The 25,722-nt window shown below is 50.1% G+C and overlaps 1 protein-coding gene across 1 annotated transcript in view; it reads right to left on the bottom strand.

Moving 5' to 3' along the window:
* Window positions 1–25,722, bottom strand: part of NOS1 (nitric oxide synthase 1) — a 153,718-nt gene that overhangs the window by 48,044 nt on the left and 79,952 nt on the right. The window contains exons 2-3 of the mRNA XM_080941335.1: window positions 23,575–24,661; window positions 12,192–12,315 (exon numbers count right to left, since the gene is read on the bottom strand). Coding sequence (XP_080797461.1) covers window positions 12,192–12,315; window positions 23,575–24,284 — 834 coding nt within the window. The 5' untranslated portion in view covers window positions 24,285–24,661. The remainder of the gene's footprint in view (window positions 1–12,191; window positions 12,316–23,574; window positions 24,662–25,722) is intronic.

The following is a 25,722-nucleotide window of genomic DNA, read 5'->3' on the forward strand; positions in this document are numbered from 1 at the left end:
TTGGAGGTTACAGAAGTTAAACGAGGTCATCAGGGTGGGACCTTCATCTGCTAGAAGTAGCAACCTTATGAGATTAGTCTCTCTGTCTCTCTCTCTCTCTTTCTCCCCACCCCACGTGCTTTTCACATATTAGAGACACACTAGGAAAGACCCTTCTACAAGCCAGAATAAGACCCCTTAGTACGGTGATTCTCAACCTTCCTAATGCTGTAACCCTTTAACACAGTTCCCCAACCACACAATTATGTTGTTGTTACAAATATAATTTTGCCTCTGTTATGAATCATAATGTAAATGTCTGAAATGCAGATGGTCTGAGGCGACCCCTGTGAAAAGATTGCTTGACTTCCAAAGGGTTTAAGACCAGAGGTTGAGAACCCCTCCCTATCCAGAAACAGGCCACCCGGGCAGCCTGATATCAGACTTCAGCCTCCAGAACCCTGGCGACGAATTCCTAACATTTAAGCTGTTACATGTGAGGCACCACGTGGGCTCAGCTTGAACAGATTAACACAAAGTCTATACATCCTTGGGAATGTGAACTGACCTAAATGTATGGCCAAGGGCTCTGCTCAGGTCCCGACTTAGTGGGGACAGAGAACTACGATGCTGCTTGGCTTCAGTGAGTGGGCTGATGAAAGCCAGGGGCAAGTAACAGAGTTGCCTAGATGTTTTGTAGGGGTCGAGACCTGACAGACCCATCACATAGGGAAACATTCATCCTGACACCTAACCCAGAGGGCATCCCAGCTTGTAGGGAACCTCACTGTAGAGCTTGGGGTGTTTCCCCTGGTGATTTCTCACGATAGCAAGCTAAGGCAGTGAGCCGCGTAGTTTCTCAAACCCGGAAGAACAACTCCCACAGAATAAATATTGCTTTCACACCACTGTGAAACTGAAATGCTAAGTGAGGCCTTTTGTAGGTCAGGACTGGCAATCTGAGATGGCAAGAATTGTGGGAGGGAGAAGGTAGGGATTGTGAGTCTCCAAGAAGCTTTCTCAACAATAAGGCAAGGGGGTGGGGTGTAGCTGGGCAAGGGGGCGGGGTGTAACTGGAAGGTAGATCTTCAAAAAGAGGGGAGTTGGGTTAAGCCTGGTGTAAGAAAGAGTAACTGACAAACTGGGTGTAAGAAAAACCAAGCCAGCCTGGCAGCTTCCTATCTGGGTGACAGAAGTTCAGAAAACTCGATGAGGCACCAGCAGACTCTGGGAAGCAGAGAGGAAGGAGAATGTGAGAGATGAAGAAAGGATGTGTTTAAGGCAGGAAGCCAGGACCTCAAGAGAAAGACGTTGGGTCAGGGGCCAAGGACCTGTGCTCTCTAATACCCGTATCCCCTCAAATCCTTACATTTTCCCAAAGGCCAGCACCTCTGAATGTGCTTCTAAATGTGACTGCGGTGGCTCACCTTCACTGTCACTTGAGAGGATGTAGAATCACCATGGAAGCAGGCCACTGAGCACATCAGTAAGAAAAAGTGTCCAGATTATGCTAGTTGTAGTGAGAAGGCAGACCCTAACTGTGAGTGTCACTGTCCCATGGGCTGGGGTCTTGGAACCTAATACTAAGGAGAAAGATGTCTGAGCACCTGGCATTTATCTCTCTCTGCTTCCTGACTGGATACAATGTAATCAGCTGCCTCAGGCTCCTGACAATGTGATCAGCTGTCTCAGGTTCCTGCCCCCATGTCTTCCCCTCTACCAGGGACTGTGTCCCTCAAACTGTGAGCCAGAATCAACCCTTCCTTCCATAGTGGCTTTTGTCGGCTAGTTTGTCTCAGCAACCAGAAAGGGATTGATACAATATTGCTAACTGAAGTCAGGGTCCCTATGAAGGTACCAAGTTAGAATGTGGTCACCTAGTCCTTGACTTAACATGGCTGATGTCATGTAGAAAAGGGGAATTCTGGGACAGACACTCCCCTACCCAGAGAGAAGGCCTTGTGATCATGAAACTGGCTATTACCAGCTCTAGAGAGAGGGGCCATTCTGCCGACATCTTGACTTTAGGCTCCCTCTAAGTCGTAACTGTGAAGCTGTGATACGAACTATACGGTTGTCAGGACTGGGCTATGTAGCCCTGGAGCTGAGCCTGAACTTGGCCAGAATCAGCCAGCATCTTCCTTCTTCCCTGTTGGCATCAGCCACAGCCGCTCTGTGACAGCCCTGAGTCAACCTGCCTGTTCTGGACTTGTCCTGAAATGAGGACAGCAAGCCAGGGCCAAACTGGGCAGTGGGCCATCACACCGCAGGGGCTAGACGCCACCTACTGTGATCTTCCTGCAGCTCTTGTCAACGTGCGGGGACTACTTCTTCAGGATGGCTAGCCTAACCCAGTTATGGACCCCAGCAGCGAAGTATCTGTGCTGTGAGCATGTTGCTGCTTGGAGGATGGAACCAACTGTTTTCAGGACCCGGAGAAAGATTTCCGTGGGGGTGTAGGCAAAGCATCATGTTCAAAGTGACGTAGTCCCTGCAGTGACCCTGTGGCCACCTGCAACCATTCAGCATGTTACTGTTTCCCCATTCCACTGTGCTCCAGTCTGTCAAGAGGAGAAAGATTCAGGAGTGAGACCTATTCTTGTGTGGGCGAAGGGACTACTCAGACCTCTGAGATGGAGAGGCTTTTAACTAGAATGTGAGCAAGGGAGGGCTGCCTCAGTTTCTGAGGAGTGATCTGTGCAAGCCCGGGGACCTGAGTTCAAATCCTCAGCACCCATGGAGAAAGTGGGTGTTACATTGTATGGCTCTGGCTAGCGGGTCCCTCCAGAAATGGGTTCAGATTCCCAACTCAGGAAACCAAGTGGATTCATCCACTGGGGTGTGAACAATCTACTGCAGACAGCACTACCTGCATTAGTGGGTTATAAAACAAAGCAAAATAAAACTCTCAAAAGGACAGGAAGTTGGAAGAGAGATGGAGGTAGGAAGATTGGGGAGGGCTGGAAGGATGGGACCAGGGATAGGGATGAACAAGATACAATGTATCCATGTATGGATCTTCAAAGGTGGAAAAACAGAGTGGTGCATGATTGAGGACACCTGGCGTTGACCTCTGACCTCCATATTCACACACACAGGTGCACGAGCATCTGTACATATGTGCACCTGCACACGTGTGTGCCTGCACACACATGCACCTTCAAAAGCAAGAAGAGTTGCATTGACCCTATCTCAGAGACACTGCTGGAGAGTTGTGTGCTGCTAGATAACCCTGAACTTGGCCCCATGACTATATCAGAACAGCTACGTGCATTGAGAGAATTCTCTCCGGTTCCCCATCAACTGTCATGGCCTCGCTGGGTGGGACAGCCTGCACTGAGCAGACAAGCTGTGGAAATAAACCATTAGGAGAATTTGTGGAAGTTCCCACAGGGCTGAATTCAAACATTGGTACAGGGCATTCAAACCCCATTTCCTGGTTCCACCCTGGCTCTGACCCCTAGACAGCAGGACTTGATGTCCTTGTGTGAATGTGGCTCTGTAGACCCTTCTGTCTCCAGCCCTGAATCCTGAAGCTGTAGACATGTACAGCCAGGCCTGGTTTTTTTTTTTTTTTTTTTTAAGGGGGTGCCGGGGATTTGAACTCAGGTCCTTGTGCCTGCTCAGCAAGTGCTTCTACCCACAATTTCATGAATGTTTTTGGTCTGTGCCCTGTAAATCCATGGGCCCATAGCTGAGGCATGCAGGATGCAGGCAGTGCTACCCTGGGTGGGGCTGAAGATGGAGAGAGATGGCAGTCCTGAAGTACTTAGTACAGCACTGACATTGCTCAGTAAGTACCAGGCACGGTTGCTTTGGTTGCTATGGTTGCTGCGGTTATTTAATAGTTTAACCTATTGCAACCGCCAAGGAGACCATGAGCCCTTTAGATGAGGGCAAGTCTTAGCTCCATGCCAACTACTCATGTGACTCACCAGTGAGGACTGAGCCATCCTCGCCCCACCCACAGCAATGTCTGGCTGCCACAATATGGTCACGGAACCCTGGGCTCCTCTAGTGGCTGCACATCTCCATGGCTGTGGTGTCAATCACCGTGGCTGATATTTTCATTTTGACATCACTAACAGGCTTGGGTCGCAGCCAATCAAGGTTCCCTGCTGCCATGGTGTGCTGGGGGCTGTGAGGCAGGGTGTCTGCTCTACTCCTAGGTTGCTCAGACTCACAGGGCCGCTGTCCTTCCGCCCTTCAACAGAGCATGTGCCAGTTCTCAGAGACTTCAGGTCTCCTGCAGACTGGGGAGTAGGGGCTCAGGAGTCTGACTCTTCCTGCCGGGTACTGTGTCTAGAGGCGGAGGTGCTGGTACTCCCTTGGAAATGCAGAGAGAAAGCTCCACAATAGATTCTGATCGCTTTAACCAGCAGGAGGCTGGAGACAGGATGGGGTGCTAGGAGAGAGAGGTGAACCCCAAGGAGAGAAGCGCCTTCATTCTGGAGCATTCGCTACCTGTGTGTACACTGTGGGTCGAATAAGTGATGTATGAAACTCAGAAAGTGGGTGTCTGGCTCCAGACAGCGTGAAGTTATTTCTTCAATGGGAAAGCAGCTGGGGCATGTGAGGGTCAGACCATAATAGGAGGTGTCAAAGGGCTGGAGAGATGGCTCAGTGGTTAAGAGCACTGGCTTCTCTTCCAGAGGTTCTGAGCTCAATTCCCAGAAACCACAGGGTGGCTCACCACCATCTGTAATGAGATCTGATGCCCTCTTCCGGTGTGTCTGAAGACAGTAACAGTATAGTTATACATAATAAATAAAGGAAGGACTAGGTTCCAATCCTAAGGTCCTATAGAGGGTTTCAGTTTAACAGGACATGGCTCTCGGGAACTCATGCTTTTGAACAGTGGCCCCCTGAGAGTGGTCATGTTTGAGAAGCTGGGAGCCTGGCAGGAGGAAATGAGTCGCTCGGTGTTGAGCTCTGCTCAGCTTCCTGTTCTAGCTCTGCTTCCTGATCTACCAGGATACCAACAAGCAGCCTTAGCCTCCCTCAGCTGCAGCGGGCAAGATGGCTCTCATCCTTATGCCTTTCTCGCCACAATGGACTGCCCCCCCACACCCCGGAACTGTGATACCAAAATAGCTTCTCCCTAAATCTTCTGGGTCAGTCATTCATCCTGTCACACTAGAGAGAAAAGCAATGAATGCAGGGAGAAGGAACATGTGGCAGTCTCATGTTATTGATCCACTGTAACATTTTACATATGATGAGCATCACAAAAGGTCCTTAGCGGTGGTGCCTGGGGGGGGTGTCTGGGCATGACAGATAAGAGCAGAGGTAAAGACCCTCAGAGATGTAAAATCACGGTGTGCCAGCCATAATCACTTGTTTTTATTAGAGTGCTTTTATCTATTTTATGCTAGGCAAGTTCTACTGGGGGGTGGGGGAGACCTCCCATGCTGTGTGATGAGACAATCAAGCTCCCATAGCACCCTGTTTAATCACAGGGTGGAGGCTCTTGGGGGGCAGGGAAGGTGGTGTTTGCTTTTCTCTGACTGCAGGGCTATGCACACAGGTTTGGGGGCACGCTTGGGATCATGGGAAGTATCTCATTCACCTCCCGTCTTGGGCCCTATGCAATTTGCACCAGGCAAGGGCAAGACAGCATCCACAGAGGTATCACCAAAGACTAGAAACCATAGGCTCTCTGGCCTCCCTGCAGCTAACTAAGACCGTGTCCATCCCTATACAAAAATGAACAACTCAATTTTCCCAACTCGTTTAAGGGGTAAGACCTGTTGTGCCAGGCTCTCCAAATTTAGACAAACAGGAGCCTCCAGGATGGTGGAACTCCTTTCTGGGCCAAAGAGCATGGTCTTATTATTTCTTTAGCAAATAAATAGTGCTCTGAGTCAGGAAGTTCTTTCTCATGTCTAGCCTATATCCTTCTTACTTCCTTCTACTCTGTGCCCCTTTGTCCAGTCTTGGGGAGGGGGGATATAGATAGCTCCCCCTCCTCTATGACCACCAGACTCTTCCTGACTTGGGAAGCAGATAGTGAGGTCCCTTGTTTGTGTGGTAAACAATGTTGGCTGTGAGGATGCTCACAAATGTAGCAGATGGAGGCCATTACGGAAAGCAACTGTGGCCAAAATGCAGAGAACCAACCCTGGGCTGCTCAATTCCAATCAACGCATATGTAACACAACCCTACATCCAAGGCTCAAACTAGGATGTCTGCCACCAGACCGTGTCTTCTAGACATGCCAGAGAGGTAGCACCCAGGAAACCTCAACGGAGTTGTAGTGGGTTTGGCTTAATGGTGCTTATATTATATCAATTCGGGTCCCCAAAATTGTGTGAGAATTCACACGTCTGTATGTAAGACACCAAGGTACCCTGTCCCTAGTTGGTTCTGATCAGTAAATAAAATTGCTGGCAGCCAATGGCTGGGTAGGGTGAGACTTTTAGGACTCCCACGCTAGGGAGAGAGAAAAAGGAAAAGGAGATCCTCTGTGCTGGGAGGAGATGGAAGACTCCACGCCTGCGAAGGTGCAGGACAGAGAGCAGAGCCACCATTAGCGTCCTGACTGGGTTCAGGGCCGCAAAGATGAAATATAGGATTTAGTGAGTAATAATTCGGGAAGATCAGAGGGAGGTGGATTAGCCATGTGGAGGTTAAGAAGTGGCCCAGCCATTGAACTATCCCCCTGCCCCCAAGAAAACCCACGAGGTTTATTTTCTGGCTCTTTGGAGGTCAACCCTCAATCAGACCCTCATGGCGAGTGACTAGAGGGGACCCCGAATGGCTATAACAAGCAGGTTTTATACTTTTTAGGGGTACAGGTTACAGCAGCAAGGTTACAGTTTAAATGTTTTGGCTAAGCACATTGACCTTTGAATCTATTGGCTAGCAAGCATATGACATGCTTTCAAACTCTATCTGGGACCAGAGGGTCAGGTGACTATCAGTCAGTACATTCTGTGGTTTTTCAAGAATGTTCCTGCTTCTCCCGAGAACTGTGGGTGGAGAATGGAACTTGGCCTAGCCTTGACCCAAGGCAGGAAGCTGGTACTTGGTCTAGTCTTGACCTGAGGCAGTGGGTGTAAGGCTGGTGAAAGCCCCTAGGGTCCTTCATTCCCCCCCTTTTTTCTTGTAGCTATGCCCCTTGGACATTTTAAGGCTTATTAAAATATAAAGGCGATGTGTGTCTTTTATCCAGGAACCTAGAACATGGGGGCAGGTATTGAGGAACATGCTGCCGCCACTGCAGGGATCTATTTATTCAATAATTAATTAGGTACTACTCCACTGTACAGCTGCCCAAACAAGACCTGCCGATGTGGATGGGGGGGAATCTCACAAGGCCACACTCCTACATGAGGAGCTACAGGCAGTCAACAGCTGCCAAGAGAGGGAGGCTTAGTCTTCTTCAGGAATGATCCGAGACAGGTGATCTAGTCCACCCTAAACTTGTGTACATATGAGCAACACTGAATGGACCCAGCAACCTGTATTTACACACACACACACACACACACACACGTGTACACACATACACATGTACACACACGTATATAAACATGCACACATGTACACACATGCACACAAACATGCAAAAACACACACACATGCACACACACTCTCACACTCGTGCACACAAACATGCACACACATGTACACAAACATAAACACACACACAGAGTAATAATGACTAAAGAAGAGGGCTTAAATTTAGATGGGAGTTTGGGGAAATGGGAAGAGTTTGAGGGAGTAAGGGGGGATAAGAAATGATATAAATACATCACCAAGTGAATGCTGGGAAAACACCCTATAACTTCAGTTATATCCACAGTGCTTGCTTTTCTTTTCTTTTTTTGAGAAAGGGCTTCACTATGTAGCCCAGGCTAGCCTTGAACTCACGATCCCCGACCTCAGCCTCTTGAATGCTGGGGTGACAGGCTGCCATTAACATGTCCAGCTTCTTTTAGCTCTATTTCTGAAGGCCACAAGGAGCCCGGCTTTACAGTCTGGGGAGATCGTATAGACCCACAGTTCGGGATCTTTGTTGGTCATGGAACTCCACTAAGGATCTGATGTGAGGGGTGGAGTGGATCCAACCCCACACTGTTGCTGTGTGGCTGAGGGTCTTCCAGGCAAAGCTGTTTGGTTGTCTTACTGAGCCCTCAATGCTCTCAGTACACGCCCTCCTCTGGGGTAATGGACCTCCACCCACAGCCTGATGTCAGCCTCCCCCTCTGCCCCTCTAGAAGATCAAGGTGAATTTTTGCAAATTGCCCCTTTAGACAAAGTGGAGGGTATGAGAAATGGCCACAGTCCTGCCCTTGCTTAGACTTAGGCTTCCCGTTATTTCTAGGAGGGTGAAGAATGCTTCTGCTTCTCCAAACTCAAAGGCTACCAAACAACTGGGAATTACAAACTCCAATGGCAAATTAGCAAAGCAGGCTGGTAATTCTTCTATGCCTTTTGGTGTAAATTAAGCAACTAAGAACAATTCTGGTTTTTTTTTTTTTTAATCTTTCTTGACACAAGGGAATTTATTAGCCAGTTTCTACCTGCCATTTATAATAAAGTCATGGCCAGCTACTCAGGTGGCTGAGGCAGGAGGATGGCAAGGTGAAAAACTGTTCAGGCTATCGAGTGAGTTAAAGGTCAGAGAGGGCAACTCAGTGACACCTCATTATACACATTTGCTTTTTTTTAAAGAAATGGGGGAATGGCTGGGTGGCTCAGTGGTTAAGAGTAGGTAACACTGGTGTCGAGGGCCCAGGTTCAATTCCCAGCACCAGTGTTGGAATGCTCATAACTGCTTATAATTTCAGATTCAGGGGATTTGAAACTTTGTTCATAACTCTACAGGCACTTGCACTTGTAAGCAGGCGTGCACACACAAACGCACATAACTAAGACAATAAAAACCAGTCCTAGGAAAACCCCAAAGGATGAGCTTTTAGCTCAATGGCAGAGCACCAGCAGGAGACCATGGGTCAGTCTAGCACCACAGCTGTAAAGCTCAACAACAGCGGCAAAAACAAAAGGACGTAAACAGATTCAACGTTTGTCCCAAGTCTAAAAAGGAAAGCTGCAGTTCTGTGCTAGCAAGTGGTAACATGCGCTTGGTCTTTCGGAGACAGTGACCATAATGGGTGTCAGAGACTGCCAGGAATTGGGGAGGGTCTGTGTAGGGAAGGTGGCAGATGTAATCTGCTGCACCTGTGTGGTGGTTTGAATAAGAATGGCCTCCACAGGGCTGGAGAGATGGCTCAGTGGTTAAGAACACTCAGGTCCTGAGTTCAATTCTCAGCAACCACATGGTGTCTCACACGTCTGTAACGGAATCCTATGCTCTCTTTTGGTGTGTCTGAAGACAGCTACAGTGCACTCACATTAAATAAATAAATCTTTTAAAAAACGGCCCCCACAGACTCATATAGTTGAGTGTTTAGTCAACCAGGGAGTGTAACTTTTAAAAGGACGATAAGGATTAGGAGGTGTGGCCTTGTTGGAGTAGGCGTGGCCTTGTTGGAGTAGGTGTGGCCCTATTGGAGGAAGTGTGTCTCTGTGGGCATGGGCTTTAAGCCCTTCATCCTAGCTGCCTGGAAGTCAGTATTCTGCTATCAGCCTTCAGATGAAGATGTAGAATTCTCAGCTCCTGCACCATGCCTGCTTGGATGCCGCCATGTTTCTGCCTTGATGATAATGGACTGAACCTCTGAACTTGTAAGCCAGCCCCAATTAAATGTTGTTCATTATAAGAGTTGCCTTGGTCATGGTGTCTGTTGACAGCAATAAGACCCTAACCTTAAGACACTGCCTGTGGATCAGGAAGCAACTCTCAGCTATTGCTCCAGCGCCTGCCTAGATGCCCCATGCTTCCCTCTGTGATAACAGACTAAACTGAAACAGTAAGCAAGCCCCCAGTTAAATGCTTTCTTTCACAAGAGTTGCCTTGGTAATAGTGTCTCTTCACAGCAATAGAACAGTGACTAAGACAGCCCCTAATAAGATTGGCTCACATATGGTTAGATAGTGTACATTTTAATGAAGAAATGTATTTTTGTATAAAAATTTGAAACAATGACAAAAAATTAAAAATCAGGCTCATCTCTTAGTATGACAGACTACACCCAGCAAACTGTGCCCAAGTCTTGATCTGGCTGAAGGTGCCACTTCCTGTCCTTCTTTGTCTTGGAAGGGTTCTCAACACACACAGCTTTGTTTTTTAACAAAGAACTATAAACTAGTGTAGTGGTGCACATTTGTAACCCCAGCATTGTGAGGCAGAAGTTTATAAGGTCAAGACCAGCCTGGGCTACACAAGGACCTTTCTTGAAAAAGCCAAGGATTTGTTGATATAGCTCAGTGTGTGGTGCTCTGTGCATGCCACGGCCTGGTTTCCATTCTCAGGACCACCCCTCCCTTAAAACAAAAAGAAATAAAGGGAATTAAAAAAAAATCATAGTTTGTTTTATTGTCTGTGAACGAGAGTCCTGGTGTTCCAGTGTGGGTTCGGTTTGTTTGTGTTTGTGATGGTGTGGACCCAGGACCTCCCGCTTGCTAAGCACATGCTCAACTGCTGTGCCCACCCCAGCTCCAAGGTGGCCGTGATTTCTGAGGACAGTTTAATAATATTCGTCCACAAACATTCCTGGGTGTCACAGGCAGAGGGAGAGTCAGCCAGGAGGATCATGGGATTTCCCACACCCCTGCTTCCTTGTTAACCATTAGCAGCCAAGGAAGGCTGTTTGTGCTGCGTGGCTCAGGATTGGCTCATCCTCCTCTGATGCCTTGTGGGAAGGCCGGGAGTCCTGGCTCAGATGGCCCGAAAGGCTCTGTTTGTGTGCAGCTCCCCCTCTTCCAGACATCCTGTGAGCCACCCCACCCCTGCTGCTGGGGGTGAGGAGGGATTGGTACTATGAGACATAGGCTCTTGTCAAGGGTCACTCTGGCCTGGCCCATCAGCTGCCTGGGCAAGAGAGATGAGGATGCTTATCTCCAGCCAAACCAAGGCAGCCTTAGAGAGGGATGGTGACTCAGCTGTCAGCATACATCTCAGCAGACTGGCAAGGACTGAAACACTCGGTAACAGATGGAGCTGGCGAGGCTGTGGGCAAACAGCCCCGCCCCCATCCCCGGCACTTATCTGGTAAGAGCGGTACAGCCACTGGGCTGTAAACATAAATGGCTTTTGACTCAATTTTAACACTTCTAGGAATTTTCCCCCCTCTCTCCTGGCTAAGTCTATTTCACAATGCCACACAGGACAGCACTGTCACAGTAGCCCAAGTGTCTGTTACGAATGGCTTATTCAATAAAGGATGGCATAGCCTCTTAGTGGAATATTATACAGTTGTGAAAAAAGAAACAAGGCCCTCTGTATAGGCTGGATTCATGTCAACTTGATGCAAGCTAAGAGTCACTTTGGAAGAAGAAACCTCAATTAAGAAAATATCCCCACCAGATTGGACAGTGGGCAAGCCTGTGGTGCATTTTCTTGATTGATGATTAATGTGCGAGAGCCCAGCCTATATCCCTGGGCTGGTGGTCCTGGGTTCTATAAGAAAGCAGGCTGAGCAAGCCATGGGGAGCAAGCCAGTAAGCAGCACCCCCCCCATGGCCTCTGCATCAGCTCCTGCCTCCAGGTTCCTGTCTTGTTTGAGTTCCTGTCCTGACTTCCTACAGTGATGAACAGCAATGTGGAAGTGTGAAGTGAAATAAACCCTTTCCTTCCCGAGTGGCTTTTGGTCATGGCGTTTATCACATCGATAGGAATCCCGACTGAGACACCCCCTTTACCTTCTTGCTGGCATTTATCTCCTAGATGTATTAATACACGAGAAAGCAAAGCCAAGTGCCGACGCTTTCGTTTGTGCAAAGGTATGAAAGTAACATGAGGGCCACTTGTCTGTGTATATGTAAGACACTGGAACACAAACACAAACAAACCATCAATATTGCTGATCTCCTGTGTTGCCATGAAGGGTGAACAAAGTATTATCATGGCTATGTGGTGTCTTTAGAACGTGGTAGGAACAGGAATGTAAAGTGTGAAACAATTCCAAGTTCACAAACACCGGCAACCATGACACACCCAGACTCGAAGCCAAACCTTGCACCTCAGACCCAATGCTCTCCATTCAACTTCCAGGCCAGGCCCCTGGGATCTCAGGCTTTTCTCCTGCCTTTCTTCCCCACCCGCAAGACAGTGTGAGACCTCAGGGCCCAGCGCCTCACTTACCTGTTCCTTCTCTGAATATGGGTTGTTGAGGACCATGGGGACGTTGCCCTTCCCCCACAGGTCATTGAAGATGGGGTCATTCTCCCCGCCCAGCGGAGCTTTGTGCGGTTTGCCATCGAGGTCTCTGGAAGGCAAGGTGGCTGGGTGAGAAAGGGTAATGGCATCTTCATCAGAAGCCCCTTCCCCCGCTTCCCCCAGTGCCACAGGAAACCAGTTTTGGGCTCCTGGGAAAAGCTCTGTGTCTGTGGCTATGGCGTGGCTGCCACACTTGACTTCACTGAACCCCTGCCCCTCCCCACTTCCCAGGTCTGAGACTCTGGAAGCTTCCTGGATCTGCCATCATCACCGTCATAGGGTGTGCACTGTACTGTACACCCTGAACACTCATGACAGTTAATGATGAGAAAGTCAGGACACGGGACTATAGTGGGAGGCTCGGAGAAACAAGACTTACTATGATCTTGAACAAGGTGTTGGGCTTCTTTATAAAAAACACCAGCTCCAGGGGCATAGCAAGAAAAACAATATTACTCACAATGGTGACTAGAATTAATTAACCTTCACCGCACGCCAGGCACTCTATGAGTGTGTGCCCACAGGACTATGTGGAGGTCGTAGGTGAGCCTTGGGCGCTGCTCCTCGGGAGACAGCCAGCTTGCTTCACAAGTCTCTCACAGTTCTAGAAATCATGGACTTGACAGAGTAGAAAGCCCCATGCCCCTGCCTCTGCGTCTTCAGTGCTGGGGAACCTTCCTTTATGTCCATTTTTGGAACCGAACCCAGATCCTCATCATTTGCAAGGCAAACACCGTATAAGCAGAAAAGGTCACCTGGCCTCTTTATGTGTGTTTGACTCATTTAGCCCTGGAGATGGTCCATGGGGTAGAGAGTGAGGATCAACCACCATCACCATTAGCATGTGCTTATAGACGGTGCAGGCGAGAAGTGAGGGGCTTTGAGCTACCGTCAACTCCGCAGAGTCTAGGATAAAGTAGGTGATGAGCCTCCAGCCATGCCTGTGGGAATTACATTGGCTGGGTCAAGACCCATCTTGACTGAGGGCAGGCTGTTCCCAGGGATTACAGGAAGTAAAGAAAACAAGTGGAACCCCAGCACCCATCACTCCCTGCTCCCTGACCATGCACGCATGTGACCAGCTGCCTCTGGTTCCTGCTGCCTTGATGCTCCTGCCATGATGGGTTGCACCCTAGAACTGTGAGCTTATAAGCCCCTCCTCCCCATAGGTCTTTTCTGTTACATCATTTTATCCCAGCTGAGGAAGAATGATTGATCCGGGGCCAAGGCTCCAGGTGCTGAGCAGTAAAGGCACAGCTTCCCGCCTGCTGATTATGCTTATGTTAAGTAACTGTAGAGGACCCAGGGCTGCATTTACTTACTACCACTGTCTCCCATAACTCTCATCAGAAGCAAACCTCTAGCTTCCCTTCCCGCTCAGCACTAATACCAATGCCAGTGACACACTCACTGTCAGCATCATAATCTTTGCCACCTCCTCACCATCGTCCTCACCACCACTATCACCAGGACCATCGTCACCTAAATCATCATCATCACCATAACCATCCTCACTATAGTCATCATCACCATGACTACCATCTCTATCATGACCACCATCTCTACCCAAACCATCACCATCATCATCATCTTCACTGTTACCACAATCACCATCACCATAATGACCACAATCACTACCCAAACCATCACCATCATCTTCACCATCACCACGATCACCATCACCATAATGACCACAATCACTACCCAAACCATCACCATCATCTTCACCATCACCAAGATCACCATCACCATGACCATCCCCATCATCATTTTCCTTGCCCTCCATGACTTCCATAACTACCACCAGGAACATCACAGTAAGAGTCACAGAAGAAAGCTAAAGTCCAGAGAGAAACTCATTAGTTCAAGTCATACTCCTCAATCATCGGCTTGTGTCTCACCCCAGAAGCCCATTTCCCGCCCATGAAGCCCTATGGCCTCCCTGTTGTTTCCTCTGACCAGCTGTCTTAGTTAGGGTTTTACTGCTGTGAACAGACACCATGGCCAAAGCAACTCTTAGAAGGACAACATGTAATTGGGGTTGGCTTACAGGTTCAGAGGTTCATTCTGTTATCATCAAGGCAGGAGCATGGTAGTGTAGGACCACTAGGAGAAGCCTTTGTTAGAAGGAGGGTCTCGTTGCTCATGCCATATTGATACATCCTCCAATAAGGCCACACCCACTCCAACAAGGCTACACCTTCTCCAACAGGGCCACACCCACTCCAACAAGGCTACACCTCCTCCAACAGGGCAACACCCTCTCCAACAGGGCCACACCCACTCCAACAAGGCTACACCTCCTCCAACAGGGCAACACCCTCTCCAACAGGGCCACACCCACTCCAACAAGGCTACACCTCCTCCAACAGGGCAACACCCTCTCCAACAGGGCCACACCCACTCCAACAAGGCTACACCTCCTCCAACAGGGCTATACCCTCTCCAACAGGGCCACACCTACTCCAATAGGGCCAACCCACTCCAACAAGGCCACACCTCCACACATACTCTGACAAGGCCACACCTACTCTAAAAGGTCACACCTCCTCCAACCAGGCCACACCTCCTCCAGCAAGTCCATCATAGTGTCACTCTTTGGACCAATAATATTCAAATCACCACACCAGCCCAGGCTGAGGCTCTGTCAGCAAGGTCCTATAGGGTAGCCAGCCTGGTCCCCAACTTCAGGCCACTCTGCCACTTTGCATCCCTCCTGGGTATTGATCCTAGGCATGGAGGTTGTTCTGTCTAGCTGTGTGTTACCTTCCCAGCTTTGGGGACTCCCCCTTTCCCGGTCTGCTTGTATTATCATTTGGAGTGGAGCAGAAGCTGAGACCCCGGTTCTGGGTGCATTGCCCTATCCGCTGCTCCAGTGGGGCCAGTCATGCCTCCTTGCTGGGTTATTCCACATCTCTCCGGCCCATGTCGCAGCCATTTCTGTCCTTCTGCGGGTGAGGATTACATCATCACAGGGAACATTCTGTCTCACTCTCTTTTAAAATGTCACCAAACCGTCCCTGGAGTGGTTCTTGATGGCCAGCGTTTCCCAAGTCAACGGATTACCTGCTCGGCAATTAACTAGGGAACGGGCTGTCGGGAATTGCTTCAAATGTCACTCAGCTCCATTTCAGCACTGTCGTGCCGGAGCTGACAGCGTCACGTGACCACAAATGGGACCTCAGCAGACAGGGGAGGAGGTTAATGCATTTGGGGACATCGGTAATGTACCAGGTACTTGTGTAGTTACTTCATCTCTCTTCAACAGCCATTCCCAGCTCTCAGTTTCAAATGAGAGCGCAGAGCCCAGTGAGGCAACTCAGAGAACTCCGAGTTCCCCAGGGGCTACGGCCTGAACCCGAGCAGGAGTGGAAAACTAGAACTGAGGATGGATCCTAACTCACATCCCTCCGGTGATTAAAAATAACAGGGGGGAGGGGCAGAAAAGACATGTCAAGACACTTCTATCCCCAGCTACAGGTGACAGAGCCAGATCCCCAGCATCTGCGAGGCCCGTTACCCAGGCAACTCTGAGGTGGCTCATCTTCTGACCTTGCAGGAAGGAGCTCAAGGGTTTAACACCTAACTTCGGTGGTTTTCTTTCTTCTTTTCTTTCCTTCCTTCCTCCCTCTCCCTACCCCTCTCATTAATGAACCTCCCTTTTATTTGTCAAAGAATGCATTTGGGTCATTTGGCTAACACACACTGAATTTTAGAGTCATGCATGACCAGCAGGTAGTATAGAGCCCAGGGAATGTCAGGGCTGAGCTGTCTGATTCCTGTACACTCCGAACAAATTCAGGAGTAGACGCTCCCCTCCCCCAACCCACAGCCAATGGAAGGAGGCCGGAAGAACCTGGTGAACCCCAGAGGTTCACCGGCATGGTGGGGGCTCCTAGAGCATTCCCATGGTATCTGCTCAGTGTCATACATGTAGCATGTTATAGTGGGGACTAGGCAGAACCAGGTCTGACCCTTGGCTTTGCTCATTAAGCCAGGCAAGACTGGACATGGAAGCTCCAGTGTGTCCTTTGTCACTTGAGAGTTAATGACAGCATAGACCCACCTAGTACTCAGCTGAAGGCACCTTCTAGTGACTCTCTTGCCTTCTTGACCCTTCCTTCACAACCACATTAGATAGGACGAAGGGACTTCTAGTCCTTCCGGGTCTTTGTCCCATCCAGGCAATACCTGCACCATCTGGTATGGGCCACACGTGACCACAAGACACTCGAGAAGTACAAGTCTTGAGTAGTTAGACTCCCATAATTCTCAACTCTGTTCTCCAATCTCCTCTCCTCTCTGCTCCCCTTCGCCTGCCCTCAGCCTAGCGTTGGCTCTGTGCATCCTTCGAGGCATGTGGGAGACCCACCTCTGCTGACCGCTATGCGAGGTCTCATGTGCACCATGCACACAGTCAGCACAAACAAGACACTCACTCCGATGATAATTCCTGGACAACAGCGGCAGCTGCAGCACAGAGAGATTAGGCCACGTGTCCAAGATCACACAGCCAGAGAGAGAAGCTCGCTAAAGCTCATTTTTGCTCTTGTCATAGCGGGGCATCCTGGAGAACAGGGATATTACACGGAGGACCCTGGAAGTATATCTGGCTAGACCATATACTCATGAGGGTTTGTGTTTTTTTTTTTTTAAATTTCATTAAATTTAGAAAGTTTATTTGTGTGTGTGTGTGTGTGTGTGTGTGTGTGTGTGTCACAGCATGTGTGTAGAGGTCAGAGGACAACTTACAGAAGTCTATTCTCTTCTTCACCATGTGACCCGGGGAACAAAATCAGGCCAACCCAACCTCGAAGCAGTCACCTTTATGGGTTCTGCCAACTTGCCAGGCCCAGAACTTAATATTTAGCTGCTAGACACTCCCAGACAATAAGGAGATTGATCTCTCTCTCTCTATCCGCTGGGCAAATGCAGGCACAGTAGCGGCTTTTTATTATTTTCCCACGACAGAACAGACACTGAACCAGGGAGCGGCTGTCTCGTGACTTCCAAGAAGCCTGGCTGGCTGACTTACTTTTGACACTACGCCAGTCCAGGGCCTGCCCGGCTGCCTTGAGTCGCCTTGATGCAGTTGAAACTCTCTGGGCCTCGAATACTGAGGTTCTGAGCCAGAGACTTCCCTGTGGTGGAGTCGGCTCCAGGCCTTGAGGGTTGTTGAGCTCTTTGCTATCTTCTATACCCACCCTGTTGTCTGTAACAGCTCTACACCTCCTGGTGATGCTCATAGATATCTGTGGACACTGTGTTGAGATGTGCCCATATCAGCATCCTGGAACACAGGTCCTCAGCAGGTCCTCAGCAGAGGGTGTTGGGATTCTGTAAACCCCACCCCCACAGTTACCTGGCTTCATAAAAGGGACTGTTTGTTCTCTCTCTCTCTCTCTCTCTCTCTCTCTCTCTCTCTCTCGGTCTCTTGTTCTCCCCTCTCTTGCCCTTACCCATTTGTCCCTCCCCTCTCAATTCCTTTCCCCCCTCTCTCTCCACATGCTCATGGTAAACCTCTACTTCTCTATTTCTTTCTCTCTCTGCCCCTAGTACCCTCTTAACTCCCCTCCCCATGTCCTGAATAAACTCTATACTATACCGTCTGTGTGGCTGGTCCCTCGGGGGAAGGGATTCTCAACATGGGTCCCCCAGAGGCATTCCCTTGCTCCCATGCCTCGCTGCACCTCTGTGGAGCACATTCTCCCCCTCTCTTCATCTTCCTCCTAACAAAGGGTACATGGGAATCAGGTCTATATTCTCTCACAGAACGGACAGGTAACCTGGTTCGTCTCCTCAGAAGGCTCCCACGGCTGACCACTGGCCAGGTTCAGGGAAGGTAGAAGCTGTTACCCGATGATGGGGCTGCCATGAAACAGCTGGCCCTGGCGGAAAGCCTGCCCCCAGATCTCCATGGGCAAGTTGGCTAAGTTGTTCTCATCCTCCTTACCCTAGGGTTACACTCTTCTTTGCTGCCTCCTCCGGGTCTCAGGTACTGGGGGCTGAGCCAATACGAAGACTTTATATTTATGAAGGTGGGATGCGGGGATCTTGGCCATGCTTCCCCCTTAGCTTTATCAGGGTGCTAATAAAAATGAGGAGTCATTTATTTTTTAAGATAGGCTTAGGCTGCCTTTGAATTCACTGCATAGTCAAGGGTGGCCTTGAACGTCTGAGCCTCCCCCTCCCCCCCACTGAGAGATAGGATTATGGTTGTAGGTCACCAATCCTAGTTTACATGGTGGTAGGTTGGAAGCAAGGGCCTTGTGCCCTGCTTTTGAGTTTTTTGAGACAGCTTTACTGTATAGCCCAGGCTGGCTTTGAACTTGCCATCCACCTGCCTCAGCTTTCCAGACCTTAAGATCACAGATATGAACCACTGGGGTAGGCTGTAATGTTTGCTTTTGGGGGGATAGAACTCCTAAAAGGAATCCTGAAGCTGGGAAGAGAGGCAGGGCACTGGGGCTCACCATGACTCTAATTATGGATATTCAGAAGCTGAGCAGGACTTATAAACCTACACCTGCAAAGGGCAGGAAGTAAAGGAATTGGGGGGAAGTGGGCTGAATTTGCATACTGGGGGACAGGAGAACTCTTATTGCCCCCCACCCAGCATCTGTCCTGTCCCGCTTGGACATGGGGTATCAACAGCCAGCTATTTTGCTATTCAGTGCAAGTACCCTCAGTATCCCTGGGCGCTACGTCTCTGAAAAGCAGTGGCTTTGGGGAATAAAGCCGGAGTCAGAAAGCTTGTGAGGATGAGGATCCGAGTTGCTCCTTAGCACTGCAGTATCCACAGAGAAAGTCCCTCCCACTCTTTATTCTTCACCCCTTAGAACTTTATCTCTTTGACCCGCTCACCCTGGTTCCTGCCTCGGGACCTCTGTTCCTGATGTGCCCTCTTGTCAGGGTCCCTGTTCCCTCCCTGGCTTTCACATGACTGGCGCCTCTGTCTTCCCCCATCTAACATTCTCCTCACCCTGAGCTACTTCCCCCCAAATCTCTGGCCTATTTCCTCCCTGGCATGAGTCACCATGAGAGATGACGGCAAATGTCTATTTGTCTATTCTTCACATCTCTGATGTGACTGGGGAGGGGACAGCTTCCTCGGCAAGTCCCCAGCTCCGAGAGGAGAATCAGGGGCAAGACTGTGCTTGCTCTGAACTTCACTGGGTGGAAGGCGGCGAGAAGCCCGCTGGGGACAGGTCAATTTGGGGGGAGGTAGATGTGTTGAGTCCTTCCATAGCTCATTCAGGATGAAGGGTTGAGTGTCCAAGTGACAAGACAGAAAGGGGACAAGGCAGGAGTCCTGTCCAGGGAAGGACAGATTGGGGAAGACATGCGTGTCGGATGAGGGGGAAAATGGAAGTCACCCTGGGTTGGGGCATGGAAGTTTGTGGAAGAGACTTTATAGTCCCTCTCAGTATGTGCAGTGTGTACCGGTTCAGGCAGCCTGGGGCCAGCCCTGCTGAGGGTCACTGTGTTTGTGTGTGTGTGTGCATGTATATATATGTGAAGGTCTCTCCATGCACATGCATACATGTGAAGGTCAAAGGCCAATTTGTTGAGACAGGGTCTCTTTCTCTGTGTTGGAATTCTCCAATTCATCAGGACTGGCTGATCAGCAAACTGCACAGGGAGTTGGTTGACTCCATCACTTTAGGACTTGTGGCTGCCTGAGGTCTGACCTCAGGTCCTCTTGTTACAGAGCTGTTGCTCCAGCTCACTCTTGGCCATGTTTAGGATGCGCACATGCTAATTAGTCATGCAGAAACAGGCCGGCCAGCTTGCCCTGTTACAGGAAGAATGGACATGGCTTTACCATAATGACGGAGGGGGTGAGATTAGGAAGCTCACAGGATGTATCAAGACTCTTCCATAACTTGTACAGACCCTCCTCATCTTGAAGGATGACAGGTCTTGGTCATCTTGACCTACATATAGTACTCTGAGCCAGAGGAACTGCAAGGTCTCAGTTTCCCTTTCAAACTCAGACGAAGCATTCTGATAGTTTTCAGAGGCCAGCAACCAAACACCCCACAGGCAAGAGTGCCATCTTTGAGTTAGTAAAGCGCAGCCTCGGGCCTGAGTCTGGTCTGGCTGCTTGCTAGCTGTGTGGCCTGGGATAAATGACAAGACGGTCCCCCATCCTTGCTTTCGTTATCACGGAAATGAGTAATCACTTTAAGAAACAAGAGAGATTGATTTAAAAAGATGTTAGTCTGGGGCCAGCCTCCCTGGGAGTGGTCAGCAGAGATGGGTACGCAGCACAGTCCCCTAACTCAGGTTTGTCACAGAGGCAGGGGCTGGGCAGGTGGGTCTGCAGGCTGCCCTTCCCCCACAAGCTGTTTCTTTTGTCCCTTTTGCTCCAGACACTTACTGAAAGGGCTGTCAGGTACAAGCAGGGCTGTGTGACCCTTGCTAAGTAGCTTCACCTCTCTGAGCCTCAGTTTGTTCCTTTAGAGAAGTGGGCTGAAGCCATGTGTCCTACTTCTACGGCAGCATCGACGTGACCTCAGAAGAGGCCCTTCGGAACTCTCAGAGAGTCTTGCAAAAGGGTATAGGGGGGCGGGTTAGTTATCTGATCAGGGCCAGGATGGCCGGCTGTTCCAGATGGATGCTGGACCAGGGACCTTGGCCTCCTTAGAACCCTGCCTCAGGGCAGCAAGCTGAGTAACCTCGATATCCTCTGATACTTTATTTAAAGTGACCGCTCGCAAATGCAGAGGGTAATAGAAGTCTGGGGTTACTTCCTCCCTTTCCTCACTTCTTGGGGCCACCTGGTTTCTGGGGTGAGGGGCTGGGGCTGCCTCTTAGAGAGACATGCCATAGTTGGTCCCTGAAACCCCAGCCATGGAGCAGGGAGCTTAGTCTAATCACAGGCGGAATGAAGGACCAGGGAGCCCAGAAAGGCAGCATCCTGACCTAGCAAGTGGCCTTTGTTCCCGGTGGTGTCAGGGGTCACTTGCTAGTTGAGCGTGTCCTGGATGTGGGATCCAGACAGGTTACTCCATTGTCTCCCAAGTGGAGTAATTCATCCGACCTCCAACCCTCATTCCCAGGTAGCACCTGGTCAGGGAGGTCACTGGGAATACAAGATAGTCCTTTCTGCTGTGCACAAGGGTCTCTGATGGTCTCTCAGGGATGCCAGTATGAGACTGACCCCAAGAACAATATGACTTTGGACCTCAAGTTCCTAATTCAGGACACTGACTTTGGGGTTCGATTTTAGACCACCCCCAGGCTGCATGGCAGTGGGTGGAGACACCGTGGGCTATAGCTCTCCGAACTCAGGGGTGCTCCTTGCATTGTGGAGGTGGCACCATCTGGGGACAGAAGGACCTACCATGCCAAGGACAAGTCCCACCTAAGGACAAACGGTCTCAATAAACATAAGGCAGGCAGAAGTTCCTGGGCCCTGGCTTATGCACACAGACAGCTTTGATCTTCCAGGTGTGAGCCTACACAACTGGGCACACTGAGCGAAGGCAGACTGACCTGTCTTCTCATCCAGAATTACTCCTTTCAGAAAACCGTGTCACAAATGATGACACCACTGTGGTACTTGAGAAACCAAACTGACAAAGCTATATCCATTCATATCTGATGCTCTTGTGCGTGCAAGTTCAGGGTCTGGGAACACACCTTTAACCTGCTGGCTGAGGTCCCCCATGTGCACCGATGCTGTTGGTTGCTGGCTCTCTTCTTAGGTGACTGACACTGTCCCTTATGTTTTACTTAGGACTGTAAAGTCTGAACTGAGGGAAATATCTAAGAACATCAGGAAGGAGCAGGCCATATCCACTACACACTAGCTTAGGGCTAGGAAGGTAGGCAAGGTGCCACATAAATATGAGCCACCAAGCTAAGGGAGCAGGTGTCCTTAAGGAATGTACCTGTCCCCTAGGACTCATTCCCGTGGATGGCTTCCCAGGGCTCAAAGCCTTCCTGGGTGGCTTTCTCTTAACCTCAGCTTCTCTGTGACTTTTGGCTACGTGCAGGGTGCATCTGGGTAGCCAGAGGGAAGAACCACAATGGGGGAGGAATTGAACATAGCCATTTTCAAGTCAGAAAAATGGGTGTGCGTCAGTGTCCCTATGTCACCCTGGCCTGTGCCTCCTTGGAGGAAGAAAGGCAGGTAATGGTTTCTATGGAGTGGAGGGTACAACACCCCCTCTTCTGGAAGGCAGCTATGCATACCCTATATCACTGACACCCCACCAAGAACCCCATGTCATAGAGGGCTCAGGAGTGCAAGTCTGCTTGAAAGAGCACCCGAGGGGTTCTTGCACCCACAGCCTCAGGCCAAGTTACACATCACAGTCAGAGGCATGAAACATTGATCTGGTCGATGTCGGCCGCCCTCGGCCAGGGGACTCCACCCACACCCGCTAAGACACAGTCCCATTTAAAACTCTCTGAACTTCTCTACTGAGGAATAGGGTTGGCTGAGTAGGACCAGCTTGTGTCGTGAACATAACAGATGTAACCCTGGAGCCTGGGCGCACAGCACAGACTCGGTGGGTACCTCAGATGCACTCAGGGTTTGGATTCTGAGCCGTCTCATCTCCATCTTTGCAGGAAGGGGTGGGCTATAGGGTTTGATGGGGGAAGAGGCAGAGGGATCCCCTAAATAACTGGGCATACAACTCTCGGCCAGGGCCAGCTGCTCTCTTCTCCCTCAGAAGGAGCTGATTGGATCCCGTCTACCCAAGATTCCAAAAGCAGCAGTTTGGGGTAACGGGAGGAGGCATTCCCAGTACTTGAAGAATCTAATCCCCAGGGCACAACACTGAAGACTGTGGTTTATGGGTGTTGCAACTAATTCTGGGTTCTTTTCCCTTCTTTGGAAGCCCCCCTTGTCCTCTGATGATGACAGGGAGGAGAACGTGGAACAGGGTTCAGAGTTCAGCTCTTCCCTGCTCACAGGACCATAGCATGAGCTACATGCCTGACTAGCCCCATGCACATACCTGTGCGTCCCTCTAAGGTCACCTCTATCTCCCTGAACCTCAGTGGTGCCATATCTTTCCCATATACTACCTTACGGGACTCTGGGAACACATACGGGACAAACACATGAAGACACAATCCCTGGACCCTGATTATTAATGACTCTGGGTTGCATAACAAGGGCTGCATCTTCAAATGGTTCACTCACCATACACGGCTGGAATTTTCAGGGAGAGATAAAGGGCAGGCAAGACATGCGGGTGGGTGGGCAGGCTGGCTCCCGGACTGCCGGTTGGAGCCTTGACATGCACGCCTACACACAAGCACACAGTTGCACGCCTGTGTAACTTACCTGTTCACCTGGATTCCTGCGTCTTTCATCTCTGCTTTGGCTGGCCCCCCTCTGTTGACTGCTTTGCCCCCAAGGTTGAGGATGCTCAGGACAGGTTCTATCTCTTTGAGCAGTTCATCCTGTTCCCCGTTGTCCTGGAGGTTGGCCTTGGTATTTTTCACTGTGGGGTCAATGGCCACACCATTAGCTTGGGAGACTGACCCAGCTCCCTGTCCATGGCCTTGTGCATGCTGAGGTCCATTACCGGGACCTGTGACTCTGTCTACTGCTAATGGCTGGTCTTTGCTGGCTGACGGCTGATGAGACAGATCAACAGCTTTGGTGGGGGGGCCCAGGGGCTGGGTCACCCGGATGGTCTTGGGGGTTCCATCCCCTGTGAAGGTGGTCTCCAGATGTGTAGTGAAGCCCTCAGGTCCCCTCAGAATGAGGACCACATGGGTCTCAGAGGCAATGCCCCTGAGAACCTCCAGGGCGCTGTCGTAGCTGAGGTCTACCAGGGGCCGATCATTGACTGCCAGAATGATGTCTCCGGCTTGGATAAGGCCGCTCTGCTCCGCAGCGCCTCCTCGGATCAGGTCCGAGATGATGACGGGAGGCTTGCTGACCCGTTCCTTCACCAGGAAGCCCAGACCTCCCACTTTGCGCTTGAAGAGACGAACAGAAATGACATTGGGTTGGATCTGCTGTACCCCAAATGTGTGTTCTTCCATGGTACCTGTGTCCTCCAGACGACCTCCGGAGCTACTCCTGCAGGAACCTGAGCTCCTCCCGGGGCAAGAGCTGGCTGCAGAGTTTCTGTCGCCTCTGTCTTTGACGTCAACTTGGCGTCACCTGCTCATTGCCATTCAGCCTTGGGTGGCATGATTTCATGTGTCCCCGCCTCCTTCCTTATTCTCTAAGGAAGTCAAGGCTGACCAGGCAGACGTCAGTAGCAGTGATGGGATGTGTCCTTAAGCAACAGGTCAGGAAGACTGGAAGCTTGCTGTGTCTCTGATGACTGTGACACACAAGCAGGTGGACTAGTTTCTGGGCATCTTGGTCACCAGCTTGTCAGACGCAGAGGTGATGTAGGGGCTCCTACCTGGAGCTGAGCAGAAGGAAGAAGAGAGTAGATGAGAAGAGAAAGAAAGAGAGTAGGGTGGGCAGCGAATACCTCAGAGCTAGGATGGAGAACTTCGAGTGACAGATGCCTGGGGACGCTGAAACCGAGCCTTAAGCATGGCTTTATCTCTGCGATCAAAACTCTCAAAGACCAAAGGGCCTTGGGGACGCCATATCCAAGACAGCTAGGCAACCCCAGAGAATCAAGGGTAAGGATCCTCAGCCTTTCATCTCTCCCACCAAGCGAGCCACTGCCCCAACTATTACACTGTCCCCAGTATCCCAGATTTTGCAAACATTTTCCATTCATAGCTAAGAAGCTCCTCTGGAGCTGACGTTTGGGTTCCCCACTCTGGAGCCTTCTCATCAACCTCCCCACCATGGGGAGGAGAAAAAAAAAAAACCAGGACTGGGCAGATATGGATGCTGTACTCCACAGTACCATGGATAGACATGTCCATGTCACTAATCTCCGAAGCCATTTTCCTCATCATTTCCGTTTTAAAAATAAGACACTTTGCCATGTTAGGAACACTTTTGACACCAAAGAGATAGGTCCATGAAAGCTCGAATGCGTTTGTCCCCCACATAACGCATGAAACACCCCAGTGAGGGAACAAGAAGAAGATGGGCCGTTATAATGATCCGTAGGCTTAACAATGACCCATAACAGGTTCAATCAATGTTCACTAGCGGGAAAGGAAGAACGAGCAAAGCGAAGACTAACGTGGCGGTTTCTGAATACTTCCGTCCTCCCCCTTTGATGTCCACAGAAACCCAGCCTTACACCTGAAGCCACAACTTGAAAGAGGGCTCAGGGCCTTGTCCAAGGTCACACAGAGTGGACAGAGGAGGAGATAGGCCAGCTTCACTTTCACAAAGTCTGAACTTTGAAAGTTACCTGCTAATTGTCTTTGATGTGTATTCTCACAGCACCATATTTACTTCTTTAAAATGCTGTCAATGTTCCAACTATTGGTTGTACAAGTGTAGGGATCTGGGGTATGTTTGGGGCGCCAAAAAGCCAACATGGGCCAAGCTGTGGAG

This window comes from Micromys minutus (assembly GCF_963924665.1).
Source record: "Micromys minutus genome assembly, chromosome: 29".
NCBI classification, from domain to species: Eukaryota; Metazoa; Chordata; class Mammalia; order Rodentia; family Muridae; genus Micromys; species Micromys minutus.